This window comes from Triticum aestivum, chromosome 3B, assembly GCF_018294505.1.
Source record: "Triticum aestivum cultivar Chinese Spring chromosome 3B, IWGSC CS RefSeq v2.1, whole genome shotgun sequence".
Taxonomy (NCBI): domain Eukaryota; kingdom Viridiplantae; phylum Streptophyta; class Magnoliopsida; order Poales; family Poaceae; genus Triticum; species Triticum aestivum.
The window spans coordinates 127,264,597-127,279,988 of record NC_057801.1 but is presented as its reverse complement, the minus strand read 5'-3'; the positions used below and the strand labels follow the sequence as shown (position 1 = coordinate 127,279,988).

The window sequence follows — 15,392 nt, the reverse complement described above, 5'->3', positions numbered from 1 at the left end:
TAGCATCGAGACTTTACTTCTCCATCTTAGAGGATCCGGTTCCGTGGGAGCACCTGACCGACTGACTTATTCAGGCACTTGCCGATTCAGATTTAGGGCTTCATTTCAACATTTTGAAAGCAGCATTGTCCCCTTGTTTTGTTTCTTTTTACCTGGAAAGATAACGTCAGAACTTGTTTCTATCTGCACCGGGAAATGTTATCATCTTGGACCAAGTTGCTGAGAGTGAAAATTTGTGATTGTCAGCGATCTGAAGATGCGGTTTTGAATTCTTTAGTCACATCAAGCAGCGAAGATGCTCATTGCCTGCACTACTTCGCACGGAGGTGATTGCACGCTATTATAATCTGCTAATTGGGTTACTGAATAAATTCCGAGGCAAATCCTAATGCTTGCTCGCAACACTGTGGAAAATACATGCTCTTATTTCAATATACTGACACCAAATTACAACTAGAGACTGTTAATCCAGCCTAGACTTCAAACTCTGCTTATTGAAAATAATCCAAGTCTCTAAGAGGTAGGAACAACCCAACTTCTTGACATCAGAAATGAGCTGAAGCTTAACAGCTAGTACTACATGCTTTCTACAGACTACACCATAAAACTGTGCCAATAGAACTCCAAAGTAACTACATGCCATGAGACACCTCTAATCTTCTACCATATCTGAAGATCGCAGAAGGCACACCAAAAGGAGAAAATAAAAACACTAGAACAATGACACAATCCTAGACAACTATGAGATGCAATTCTTCACCATTCCATAGCAATTGATCGCCAGATTCTTCTCTTCCATCTCCATGTCATTGCTGCCCTCTAGAAACAATCTTGTACTTGCCAGTCAGTTGTTGCTGCACCAACACATACACAAATCCAACCAAAAAGTTTCACATCAGATCGCTGAAGCAAGCTCAAACAAGACAATGACAAGAAAATCACAGGATTTTACCTTCTCCCAGAGCTTGGTGTGCTCCCTACAGAAGCCGGCGACGACGCCGCCGCCCTTCTCCTCGCGGTACTCGATGCAGAGGCCGCCGTTGAGGCCGCAGGAGACGTGGAACCCGAGGTCGCACTTGGGCTGGGAGCACTCGAGCGCGCAGCCCCTGCTGCTCTCGCAGATGTAGCAGTGCCTGGTGAACCGCCGGCCGGGCACGAGGGAGCAGTCGATGGCCTCGCGCCCGTCCGGGTCCCCGAAGAACACCTCCGGCACCAGCAGCGCGCACGCGATGTGCGCCCACGCGCCGTCCGTGGTGCGTTTCATGGCGCCGCCCCTCGCCGGGCAGAGGCGGCAGGGCGGGCGTGCCGGCTTGCCCTTCTTCCCCGCGGCGGCGGCGGGCTTGACGGAGCAGAGCGAGCAGAACCAGTCGCCGTCCGGGATGGACTGGGCCAGCGGGTTGCCGTAGCACGTGGCGTGCACCATGAGGTCGCACCCGTCGCAGAACACGATGGGGTCCGACTGGTCGCCGTCGGTGCTTCGGCAGACCGCGCAGAGGATGCCGTCGTCCTCTTCTTCCGCGAGAGCATCTTGCCTTCGCTCGGCCGCCACTTCTTCGTCTTCCTGCGTGTGTTCCTCCTCGCGTGCTGGCGCTGCCACTTCAGGAACAATCGCGTGGTCGAATTTCGTGAGCGCCTCCGCTTGAACTTGACACTGTTCGTCATCGACTACATTGGGGAGCTTCTTGCAGTGCACATCAGCCGTTTGCTCGAATTTCTCAAGCACTTCGGCTTGAGCTTCAGATTGTTCGCCGTTGACGGCATTGGAGAGCTTGCAATGCAGATCACTCGTTTGCTCGAATTTCTTCAGCACTTCGGCTTGAACTTCAGACTGTGCGTCATTGACGGCATCGGGGAGCTTCTTGCAGTGCAGGTCACTAGTTTGCTCGAATTTCTTGAGGTCTTCGGCTTGAACTTCAGATTGCATGCTACCGACGACATCAGAGAGCTTCTTACAGTGCAGATCACTAGTTTGCTCGAATGTCTTGAGCGCTTTGGCCTGAACTTCAGATTGTGTGTCATTGACGGCATCGGAGAGCTTCTTGCAGTGCAGATCACTAGTTTGCTCGAACTTCTTGGGCTCTTCGGCATGAACTTCAGACTGCATGCTACCGACGACTTCAGAGAGCTTCTTGCAGTGCAGATCACTCGCTGGCTCGAATTTCTTGAGCTCTTCGGACTGAACTTCAGATTGCATGCCATTGATGACATCGGAGAGCTTCTTGCAGTGCAGGCCACTCGCTCTTTTTGCGGTGTTTGTTCTGCGGGATTTCTGGAACACCTGATCCTTGACTTCGTCGGGCTTGTTGGTCATCTTGGACGCTTCAGCACCATTCGCCGCCTTAGGATAGGTGGCGGCGCCGCTTTCAACGAAGCCTTGAGGACAGGCTTCTTTGAGGGCGCCGACGCGAGCCCCATCTGACTTCATCGATGAAGATGGAGAGGGCGGGATGAACTGCGACATCACGCGCTTATTCGCCGGGAGGCAAACCGGGGCCCGAGCAGAAGCGTCCTCCGGGGGCGATTGCCACGGAACGCGCTTGTTGGTCTGGACGGAGGGGGCGGTGGCGACGCCCTCCGGGCACGACCGCACAGGGACGCGCTGCTTGGCCGGGACGGAGAGAGGAGCAGCGGCGATCCCCAGGGGCGACGGCGCCTGGACCCGCTTCTTGGCCGGAACGGTCGGGGGAGGGGCGGCGTGCTCCAGGGGCGATGGAGCCTGGACACGCTTCTTCGCCGGGACGCCTGGGGTAGCGGCGACGATGCTCCCCGGGCGCGGCGGCATCTGGGCATGGTTCTTCACCGGGACGGGGGGCGGAGCAGCAGCGTACTCCGGGGGCGACGGCGCCTGGACGCGCTTCTTGGCCGGAACGAATGGATTGGCGTTGACGACGCGCTGCGGGAGCGGCGGCACCTCGACGCGCTTCTTCACCGGAACGAGGGGAGGCTTCTTGTACGGGACGGAGGGAGGAGGAGCGTTATCCTCCGGCGGAGGGGGGCGCACGTGGACGCGCTTCTTGGCCGGAAGACACGCCGGCGAGATGGCATCCAGCGGTGGCGCACACGCGCGCTTCTTCGCCGGAAGGCAGGCAGGGGCAGGCGCCGCCTCCGGCAGCGGCGGGAGCGCGCGCTTCTTGGCGGGCAGCGGCGGGCACGGCGCTGACCCGAGGTTGGAGCCGACGAACTTGAACCGCTTCAGCGGCGGCAGGTCGCGGATGCCGCGGCCACCGCTCGCGGCGGCGTCCCCGGCGATCTCCATGTGCGGGGCGGCGAGATTTGGATCGGTGATTTGGCTACGAAACAGGCTCGCGGGGCGCGGGGTGATTTGACCGAGGAGGGAAGACGGGCTTAAATGATCCCGGCGGAGGCGAAAAATTCCGGGATTGGAATCGAGACGAGCGCGCGAGGATTTGGAGAAACGAATTTGAGGGGGCGGTAGGAGGAAGATTGCCGAAATGGAAGGGAACGCGATGGCGTCTCGGGGATTTTCGGCTTGAAATTTCGAATCCGGCCGCGAAAGCGCCTGTGGTTCGCGCGGAAATTTGTTGTTTCGTTCGTTCGGGGGCGATTTAGCGATGAAATCGTGGCGGCGCGGCGCGAATTGGTTTTTCCTTTTTCTTTTTGAGGGATGGCGCGAATGACGAATCAGTTGCGCGGGCGCGCGGGTCGGGCTGGGGATTTCGTTTTGGGACCGGGTTAGCCTCGTGGGCTTAGATGTGAACTGGCCCTTTTTAATGCTGCAGCTCGAGATTCGCACTTTCAAGTTAGTTTTGGTGTCTTGACGAAAAATAGTTTTGTTTCTCAAATAAATAGTTATAAAAAGTATTGTGAGGACCCAAACTGAGGACATGGATTTTTGGAACCTCGGTGCAGATAAACAAAAACAACAACTCGAAAAAATAGCAAACACAGTCGAATGTGCTACTCACGTGTGAAGTTTCGCGAAAAAAAATGAAGTTCATCAAATTCTTGACCAAAAATAAAATGTTTTCACAACTACTTTCCGACTGTTTACTACAACAAGTTGTCCGGCTCCGGTGAATAAGGGGCGATGACGGCGGCGCGCCTTTGGATCGCTTCAGTGCGTGTACTTGTCGCCAGGTGGTCTACGAATCTGGATGCAATACTTTTTTCTTGTGTTCGCTGTATAGGCATGATTGAAGATGAATATATACAAATAAGATGGGGAAAAGGCGAATGTCATTCCTTTGAGAAACTTTGCATGTGAGTTTGAACAATTGTTCATGTTTGTTATCACCGACAAATGGAATTGTTTGAGTTTTTCTTCTATTTTTCAGATTTCACTCTTCATCCGGGTGCCCGTGCACACATGTTCACCATTGTATTTCAACTCATGGTCACATACGAACGCGCGCGCACACACACTCACATCACCCCCACACAAAACTAATATTGGTGCAAATATGTGTGTGTATTTATGTCTGTGCTCGTGAGTGTGGACGTATGTGATTGAGTATCAATGTGTCACACCATCACGTGAGTGCACATTCAATGGTAAAACGTGTCATATTGTTATTATGGTTTTAGATCAATCATGTACTTATAGGTTAGGTTGGTACAACCACCACAAGCCTAACCATATCAACGGATCACGGCTCATGTCATTGAGTTTCAATTTCAGAACTCTCCCGCAACGATGTTATGGGTTCTTTCTTTTACATGTTTATCTCTCCTTTGTTCTTATTATTTATCATTTTGCTTTATGTTTACTTTTAGCATCATCATCCCATTTCCCATTATTTTCCTTCTTCTTCGTTTTAACCTTCTTTCATTCTTATATTCCATTTCCCACATAACATGCTAACTTTATTTTCTTATTTTACATTCTGACTTGTATTCTTAGGTTTCTTTTGCTATTATTATTTTATTTCAGTGTTTGATGATGGACTCAAATCCTTTTTTTTACGAAAATAACCAACAAATGTGAATGAGATTTGTCTTTAGGAACATGAATTAAAAATGCTCCACTTTTCAAGATATGCAACCATCTATTTTAGTAAGAAAAAAACTTATGGATATCAATATTTCTTTTAGAATACGTGAACCTTTTTGTAGGCATTAACATTAATGACTTACCGTAGGCAAGAGATAAATTTATGGTTCTGTTGGAATATTTGGGCTAGTATATTGCATTTAATATTCTTGAACAAATCACTCAAACTCTACAAACAAATTTAAAACCAAATAGAATATTGTTTTCCTTGGCCTAGGAAATCATTTTAAATAATAAATTCAAATTATTAAAGTGTTTTAATTTCAATGCAAAGTATTTTATATGTGTGTGCATGTGTGTGTGTGTGTGTGTGTGTGTGTGTGTGTTGTCTTTATGTACGCACACGTGAGACACAATGCAACATTCCACCCGAGTGTAATTGCTCATGTTATCTTCTGACCATTCCTCTTATGATTAATTGAGGTCAAAGTTCTCTTGAGCAGCCTAAACCAATAAAATCTCCACTAATTCCCTGAAAAACTAATCTCCACCGAGTTCCAAACAACACTTACTATGTTCTTAGATTCTTATATCTACCCCTCTCTCTCCATACTGCAGTGCCACCGACCAAGCCTTCACGACCGGTCGCAGGCTCACAGCCGGAGACCTGTGTGTTGTTGCCGGTTCCGAGCCTCTTGATCATCGCCCCTATATGTACCTCTCTTGAAGCCCCATGATCCCTGGCTAAGCATCAACCTAATGATCTGCATGTGCCACCGGCGCCTTGTCCAACATCACTTGCGTCATAGGTGGGTTCTTTCCTTCCTCTTAGGCCCTGTTTGTTTGGGCTTTTGCTTTTGCAGCTTTTTCACTTTGACAAAAAGCCACAAAACCTCCTAAATTGGTCATTTTTGCTTCGCCTTTAGGCTTATGAATAAATATTGTTATATGATGATATACACCAAAAGCTGAAGCAAAAAGACCCAAACAAACAAGGCCTCAACCTTCTCATATATGAACATCTTTTTTTAAGTTAGCTTGATTAGACGAGTTGATTTTGTGTGTGCTGCTTCGAGTTAGCTTGATTGGACGAGCTGATTTGTGTGTATTGGGTAGTTTTCTTGAAGCTTTCTCCCCATCTCCACACACCTACCAAGCAACAACTCCAATCCGACTCTCTCACCTAAACGCCTATCTAACTCAATACTGCCGACACACATGTGTCCACGTGAGATGGATCATTGATGTCTGCCCAATCCGATTTTTTAATGGAAGTGCTAGATGGTGAATATATCTTCTATGTTTTGTATTCTTTAGTGTTCTTGAATGAAGAAACAAATGAACTACACCATTTCATATGCCCATGGTGTTAGTTGAGCCAAATGGTTAGTGTCGTGGTACTAAGTCTGACAGTAAGAGTAGGGGGTACGTATGAGGAGGCAAGGTCCTAGCTACGGCGAGGTTGTACACACGAGTTTACGAGTTCAGGCCCCTCTCGGAGGAGGTAAAAACCCTACGTCTCGGTGCCCTGAGGCGGTCGACTGTAATATGGGCGTGTTTTACAAGGGGTGCAAATCCTTGTCCCAGAGGAGGGGGGTGGCTTATATAGAGTGCGCCAGGACCCCAGCCATCCCCCATTACAGGGTTCAATGTACATTAAGACAGGGCGTTACTGGTAACGCCAGCTATAAAGTGCTATTAATGATCTTTAAGACTATTGAGTGAACGCCTGACCGTTGCCATCCTGAGTGACTCTAGGTCTTTTGTACTCCGAGTGGTTTCTTGTATTGTCGAATGGCTTCATCTTGGTCGAGTGAAATTGGGGGTATCCGAGTGGGGTAACTGGTCGAGTGGATTGCACTCCTTGGTTACTTCAGTCGGTATCTCTTGCTATACTCTGAATGTCCTTGGTTATATGGTAGTGACCTTGGGTAGGGCGTATAGGTCAGGCCTATGACCCTACCCTAGGTCCATGGCATTGTCATTAGCCCCCGAATGGATTGATGTCCGAGTGAAAAGAGAGTTGAAGTTGATCCTGCCCTGACTCTTATGCTTCATGGGCATTCTTACTGAGTTCGAGAATTGTGCAGAGACTTCGACTTCATTTCAGTCGCCTTGATCGATTCAGAGGTTGTCGAGTGAACTTGTACTGGCAGTCTTTGAGTGTCGATATGGTGCGAAATCTTTTGCGTGATTGGTTACTGCGGTTCCCGGATCTCACGGGGTTCAAAACTTTGGGAGAGCGCGTGAGACAAAACGCGCCGCAATAAACGGGACGGATAGACAGGGGCTTCTTGATTCTCGCGCCACCTTTTTTGCCACATATCCGACGTGCGACTGTTGCGGGATTTGACAGGCTCGCTCGGGCCCACGTGTTAGCCACTCGGAAGCAGGCCCGTAAAAGGCGTCGAGGTCGATGCATTTGCACAATGCGCACCATTCCCCTTCCTCCTCCTCTGCTTCCCCACTGCGTCCTCCTCCACTCTCGACGCCACCGCCCTGCCCGTGCGCAGTCCGCCACAATGTTGAAGGACAAGATGGCGGCCCTGGAGCTCGTGAAGAAGGCGACGGTGACGGCGAAGGGCAAGAAGGCGAGTCGGGGATTGTCGTCGAGGTCTGGGTTGCCACCTGGCTGGATCCAGGGGGACTGGATTCGATCTACACTCTAGAAACAAGATCTGGAGGATCTGGCCACCGTGGGCTTAATCACTGACGGGTCTTGGAGGCTGCCGGGGGACGAGATTGAGCCTTAGCCACAGGAGGGTGAGCGCGTCCTCCTTGCAACCCACGTCGACCGTAGTTTTTCTCTACCTCCGCATCCTTTCTTCCAGGGTTTTCTGAACTTTTTCAGTGTCCAACTTCACCATTTCTCTCCCAACACTATCACATACCTTGCTGCATATGTTTATCTGTGCGAAAACTTCTTGGGCTATAGACCGCACTGGGGTCTATTCAAGCATATCTTCACTTGTCGTTCTTAATCTGTGAAGAAAGCGAACCCAACTAACGAGAGAACGCACATGATTCAAATGTGCGGGGGTTTAGGGATTCATATGAGGGTTAGAGTACTTTTCCCCCTATGACACTTCCCGAGTCAGTTAGGAGATGGCAGTCGACCTGGTTCTACTGCCAAGATATTTCGACCCCCGGTCAGTCGACCGGTCTTCCTCCCTTCACCCTAGATCGAGTCCAGCAACCTTCTTCACTGATCGTGTCTGTAGCTGAGAAAGTAGAGGTGAACATGCTAGTCGAGCGGGTAGTCCAGTTGGTCCATGAGGGCGTGACCGGCATGGATTTATTGAAAGTGTTTCTCACTCGATGCATCCAGCCACTCCAAGCTCATGATCATTCAATGTGGATGTATTCGGGCTCCAATGGCACCGCTTGGGTCCACCCAGACGAGGTCACTAATGAGACGGTGGCCCAGTGGCTGAAGAGCATTACTGGAAACAAAGACAACCCCAGGGGGTCCAGGAGAGTCAACCCATTCGACGCCGAAAACCAGCCGGACAAGGTCTAATCCTTATTACCGATTGTCTTTTCAATCTGATTTGCAACCATCTTTGAATCCGACTAATGTTTGTTTAACTTCTTGCCTTGTAGATTTATACTGAGATGTACTCGATGCCGAATGGGGAGCAAGCCCAGGAGGGAGTGGAGAGCGCGGACGAGAGTGCCGACTGGCAATCCACCTATGATGATGATGAGGAAGAAAGTGATGAATCGGATGATGAAGAAGAGGTCGACTCACCACCCCGCACAGAGCACCGATCCAAGTAGTCCCATGATCCTGCAGGTGGGCGCAACAAGGCTGCACCTCCAAGCATGCAAGTGCACAAACGCACTCGGACTTTGACTCCAGAGCCATTTGAAAAGGTCGCCAAGCAGCCCAAGGTTGTCCCTTCAAAGTCTCGGAAGGCCTTGCTCAGGATCAAGATGGGCGTTCTCGTCGCTTCTGCGTAAGTGTTCTGTCTTTCTGTATTTTACTATCAGCTTGTACTTCTGCTTTGACCGAGTGAGTTTTGAATCTTTCAGTGCTGCAACTTCTGGGACCTCCATGGACATTGACAAGGCTCGGGATGATGAAGTAACTGAAGACGCGGCTACCTCCAAAGCGGGTACGATCCTACAATCTTGTGCTTATTTTGTCGGTTGATTGAGCTCTTATGGTTGAATTTTGTGTAGCTCCACAAAATGTCATTGAACTTACAAACGATGATGATGAAGTGCCTTAGAAGAATACGAGAAGGAGGGGAATGACTTCAAGTAGGAGGATGCCTGTCAGCCAGGTGCCTCAATCGACAACAGCACCGGAAACAGTGGTCCAGCGATTCGGAGATCCGATTCGGGCCTCTGTTGCTGGGGAACGTAGTAATTTCAAAAAAATTCCGACGCACACGCAAGATCATGGTGATGCATAGCAACGAGAGGGGAGAGTATTGTCCATGTACCCTCGTAGACTGTAAGCGGAAGCATTATGACAACGTGGTTGATGTAGTCGTACGTCTTCACGATCATCCAAGTACCGAACGTACGGCACCTTCGAGTTCAGCACACGTTCAGCTCGATGACGATCCCCGGACTCTGATCCAGCAAAGTGTCGGGGATGAGTTCCGTTAGCACGACGGCATGGTGACGATGATGATGTTCTACCGGCGCAGGGCTTCGCCTACACTCCGCGACGATATGACCGAGGTGGAATATGGTGGAGGGGGGCACCGCACACGGCTAAGGAACGATCTTGAAGATCAACTTGTGTGTCCTAGGGTGCCCCCCTGCCCCCGTATATAAAGGAGGGAGGGGGGAGGTGCGGCCGGCCCCCTAGGGGTGCGCCTGGAGGAGTCCTACTCCCACCGGGAGTAGGACTCCCCCCTCTTGCCTTGGTGGAGAAGGAAAGGGGGGAGGGGAAAGAGGAAAGGGGGCCCCCCTTCCTTGTCCTATTCGGACTAGGGGGGAGGGGGCGCGCGACCTGCCCTGGCCGGCCCTCCTCTTCTCCCTCATGGCCCACTAAGGCCCATTAACCCCCGGGAGGGTTCCGGTAACCCCCTGGTGTTCCGGTAAAATCCCGATTTCACCCGGAACCATTCTGATATCCAAATATAGGCTTCCAATATATCAATCTTTATGTATCGACCATTTCGAGACTCCTCGTCATGTTCGTGATCACATCCGGGACTCCGAACAATCTTCGGTACATCAAAACTTATAAACTCATAATAAAACTGACATCGTAACGTTAAGCGTGCGGACCCTACGGGTTCGAGAACTATGTAGACATGACCTAGAACTATTCTCGGTCAATAACCAATAGCAGAACCTGGATGCTCATATTGGCTCCTACATATTCTGCGAAGATCTTTATCGGTCTAACCACATAACAACATACGTTGTTCCTTTTGTCATCGGTATGTTACTTGCCCGAGATTCGATCGTCGGTATCTCAATACCTAGTTCAATCTCGTTACCGGCAAGTCTCTTTACTCGTTATGTAATGCATCATCCCGCAACTAACTCATTAGTCACATTGCTTGCAAGGCTTATAGTGATGTGCATTACCGAGAGGGCCCAGAGATACCTCTCCGACAATCGGAGTGACAAATCCTAATCTTGAAGTATGCCAAACCAACATGTACCTTCGGAGACACCTGTAGAGCTCCTTTATAATCACCCAGTTACGTTGTGACATTTGGTAGCACACAAAGTGTTCCTCCGGTAAACGGGAGTTGCATAATCTCATAGTCATAGGAACATGTATAAGTCATGAAGAAAGCAATAGCAACATACTAAACGATCAAGTGCTAAGCTAACGGAATGGGTCAAGTCAATCACATCATTCTCCTAATGATGTGATCTCGTTAATCAAATGACAACTCATGTCTATGGTTAGGAAACTTAACCATCTTTGATTAACGAGCTAGTCAAGTAGAGGCATACTAGTGACACTATGTTTGTCTATGTAACACATGTATTATGTTTCCGGTTAATACAATTTTAGCATGAATAATAAACATTTATCATGATATAAGGAAATAAATAATAACTTTATTATTGCCTCTAGGGCGTATTTCCTTCAGTCTCCCACTTGCACTAGAGTCAATAATCTAGTTCACATCACCATGTGATTTAACACCAATATTCATATCTGCATGTGATTAATACCCATAGTTCACATCGTCATGTGATCAACACCCAAAGGGTTTACTAGAGTCAATAATCTAGTTCACATCGCTATGTGATTAACACCCAAAGAGTACTAACGTATGATCATATTTTGCTCGTGAGAGAAGTTCAGTCACCGGGTCTGTCACATTCAGAGCCGTATGTATTTTGCAAATATTCTATGTCTACAATGCTTTGCACGGAGCTACTCTAGTAATTTCTCCCACTTTCAATATGTATCCAGATTGAGACTTAGAGTCATCTGGATCGGTGTAAAAGCTTGCACCGATGTAACTCTTTACGATGGGCTCTTTTATCACCTCCATAATCGAGAAATATTTCCTTAGTCCTCACTAAGGATATTCTTGACAAATGTCCAGTGATCTACTCCTAGATCACTATTGTACTCCCTTGCCAAATTCAGAGCAAAGTATACAATAGGTCTGGTACATAGCATAGCATACTTTATAGAACCTATGACTGAGGCATAGGGAATGACTTTCATTCTCTTTTCTATTTTCTGCCGTGGTTGGGATTTGAGTCTTACTCAGTTTCACACCTTTGCAACACAGGCAAGAACTCTTTCTTTGACTGTTCCATTTCGAACTACTTCAAAATCTTGACAAGGTATGTATTTATTGAAAAACTTATCAAGCGTCTTGATCTATCTCAATAGATCTTGATGCTCAATATGTAAGTAGCTTTACTGAGGTCTTTATGTGCTTTGATCAACTTATCAAAGCGTATATTCCAACTCTGAGATGCTTGCACCAGTCCATAGATGGATCCCTGGAGCTTGCACATTTTGTTAGCACCTTTAGGATTGACAAAACCTTCTGGTTGCATCATATACAACTCTTCTTTAATAAATCCATTAAGGAATGCAGTTTTGACATCCTTTTGCCAGATTTCATAAAATATGGCAATTGCTAACATGATTCGGACAGACTTAAGCATCGATACGAGTGAGAAAATCTCATCGTATTCAACACCTTGAACTTGTCGAAAACCTTTCGCAACAAGTCAAGCTTAGTAGATAGTAACACTACTATCAGTGTCCGTCTTCCTCTTGAAGATCCATTTATTTAACATGGCTTGCTGATCATCGAGCAAGTCAATCAAAGTCCATACTTTGTTCTCATACATGGATCTCATCTCAGATTTTATGGCCTCAAGCCATTTCGTGGAATCTGGGCTCATCATCGCTTCCTCATAGTTCGTAGGTTCATCATGGTCTAGTAACATGACTTCCAGAACAGGATTACCGTACCACTCTTGTGCGGATCTTACTCCGGAAGACCTACGAGGTTTGGTAGCAACTTGATCTGAAGTTTTATGATCATCATCATTAACTTCCTCACTAATTGGTGTAGGAATCACTGGAACTGATTTCTGTGATGAACTACTTTCCAATAAGGGAGAAGGTACAATTACCTCATCAAGTTCTACTTTCCTCCCACTCACTTCTTTCGAGAGAAACTTCTTCTCTAGAAAAGATCCATCTTAGCGACGAATAACTTGCCTTCGGATCTGTGATAGAAGGTGTACCCAATAGTTACCTTTGGGTATTCTATGAAGACGCACTTCTCCGATTTGGGTTCGAGCTTATCAGGTTGAAACTTTTTTCACATAAGAATCGCAGCCCCAAAATTTAAGAAACGACAACTTTGGTTTACTGCTAAAACATAGTTCATACGGTGTCGTCTCAACGGATTTAGATGGTGCCCTATTAAACATGAATGCAACTATCTCTAATGCATAACCCCAAAACGATAGTGGTAAATCGATAAGAGACATCATAGATCGCACCATATCTAGTAAAGTACGATTACGATGTTCAGACACACCATTACATTGTGGTGTTCCAGGTGGCGTGAGTTGCGAAACTATTTCACATTGTTTCAAATGAAGACCAAACTCGTAACTCAAATATTCGTCACCACGATCAGATCATAGAAACTTTATTTTTCTTGTTACGATGATTTTCCACTTCACTCTGAAATTCTTTGAACTTTTCAAATGTTTCAGACTTATGTTTCATCAAGTAGATATACCCATATCTGCTCAAATCATCTGTGAAGGTCAGAAAATAACGGTACATGCCGCGAGCCTTAACACTCATCGAATCACATACATCGGTATGTATTATTTCCAATAAGTCAGTAGCTCGTTCCATTGTTCTGAAGAACGGAGTTTTAGTCATCTTGCCCAAAAGGCACGGTTCGCAAGCATCAAATGATTCATAACCAAGTGATTCCGAAAATCCATCCTTATGGAGTTTCTTCATGCGCTTTACACCGATATGACCCAAACGGCAGTGCCACAAATAAGTTGCACCATCATTATTAACTTTGCATCTTTTGGCATCAATATTATGAATATGTGTATCACTACGATCGAGATCCAACAAACTATTTTCATTGGGTGTATGACCATTGAAGGTTTTATTCATGTAAACAGAACAACAATTATTCTCTGACTTTAAATGAATAACTGTATTGCAATAAACATGATCAAATCATATTCATGCTCAACGCAAACGCAAAATAACATTTATTTAGGTTTAACACTAATCCCGAAAGTATAAGGAGTGTGTGATGATGATCATATCAATCTTGGAACTACTTCCAACACTCATCGTCACTTCCCCTCTCTGTTTATTATGTAACTCCTGTTTCGAGTTACTAATCTTAGCAACCGAATAAGTATCAAATACTCAGGGGCTACTATAAACACCAGTAAGGCACACATCAAACACCTGTATATCAAATATACCATTGTTCGCTTTGCCATCCTTCTTATCCACCAAATATTTAGGGCATTTCCGCTTCTAGTGACCATTTCCTTTGCAGTGTAAGCACTCAGTTTCAGGCTTTGGTCCAGCTTTGAGCTTCTTCGCGGGAGTGACAACTTGTTTGCCATTCTACTTGAAGTTTCCCTTCCTTTTCCTTTGCCCTTTTTTTGAAACTAGTGGTCTTGTCAATCATCAACACTTGATGCTCTTTCTTGATTTCTACCTTCGTCGATTTCAACATCACGAAGAGCTCGGGAATCGTTTTCGTCATCCCTTGCATACTATAGTTCATCACGAGGTTATAGTAACTTAGTGATGGTGACTAGAGAATTCTGTCAATCACTATCTTATCTGGAAGATTAACTCCCACTTGATTCAAGCAATTGAAGTACCCATACAATCTGAGCACATGCTCACTAGTTGAGCGATTCTCCTCCATCTTTTAGCTATAGAACTTGTTGGAGACTTTATTTCTCTCAACTCGGGTATTTGCTGGAAATATTAACTTCAACTCCTGGAACATCTCATATGGTCCATGACGTTCAAAACATCTTTGAAGTCCCGATTCTAAGCCGTTAAGCATGGTGCACTAAACTATCAAGTAGTCATCATATTGAGCTGGCCAAACGTTCATAATGTCTGCGTTTGCTCCTGCAATAGGTCTGTCACCTAGCGGTGCATCAAGGACATAATTCTTCTGTGCAGCAATGAGGATAAACCTCAGATCACGGATCCAATCCGCATCATTGCTACCAACATCTTTAAACACAATTTTCTCTAGGAACATATCAAAATAAACATATGAAAGCAACAACGCGAGCTATTGATCTACAACATAATTTGCAAAATGCTACCAGGACTAAGTTCATGGTAAATTTAAGTTCAATTAATCATATTACTTAAGAACTCCCACTTAGACAGGCATCTCTCTAGTCATCTAAGTGATCACATGATCCAAATCAACTAAACCATGTCCGATCATCACGTGAGATGGAGTAGTTTTCAATGGTGAACATCACTATGTTGATCATATCTACTATATGATTCACACTCGACCTTTTGGTCTCCGTGTTCCGAGGCCATATCTGTTATATGCTAGGATCGTCAAGTTTAACCTGAGTATTCTGCGTGTGCAACTGTTTTGCACCCGTTGTATTTGAACGTAGAGCCTATCACACCCGATCATCACATGGTGTCTCAGCACGAAGAACTTTCGCAACAGTGCATACTCAGGGAGAAAACTTCTTGATAATTTGTAGTGAGAGATCATCTTAAAATGCTACCATCAATCAAAGCAAGATAAGATGCATAAAGGATAAACATCACATGCAATCAATATAGGTGATATGATATGGCCATCATCATCTTGTGCTTGTGATCTCCATCTCCGAAGCACCGTCGTGATCACCATCATCACCGGTGCGACACCTTGATCTCCATTGTAGCATCGTTGTCGTTACGCCATCTATTGCTTCTACGACTATCGCT

General features: G+C 46.6%; 1 protein-coding gene across 1 annotated transcript; it reads right to left on the bottom strand.

The window, feature by feature from the left end:
• Window positions 1-405: 405 nt before the first annotated feature.
• LOC123068958 (phosphatase and actin regulator 4A) lies at window positions 406-3,695 on the bottom strand. The gene is made up of 2 exons (XM_044491665.1): window positions 953-3,695; window positions 406-854 (listed from the first exon to the last, which is right to left on the bottom strand). The coding sequence occupies exons 1-2, from the start codon at window positions 3,254-3,256 to the stop codon at window positions 807-809; spliced, it is 2,352 nt and encodes a 783-aa protein (XP_044347600.1). The 5' UTR covers window positions 3,257-3,695; the 3' UTR covers window positions 406-806.
• Between the last annotated feature and the right edge of the window lie 11,697 nt (window positions 3,696-15,392).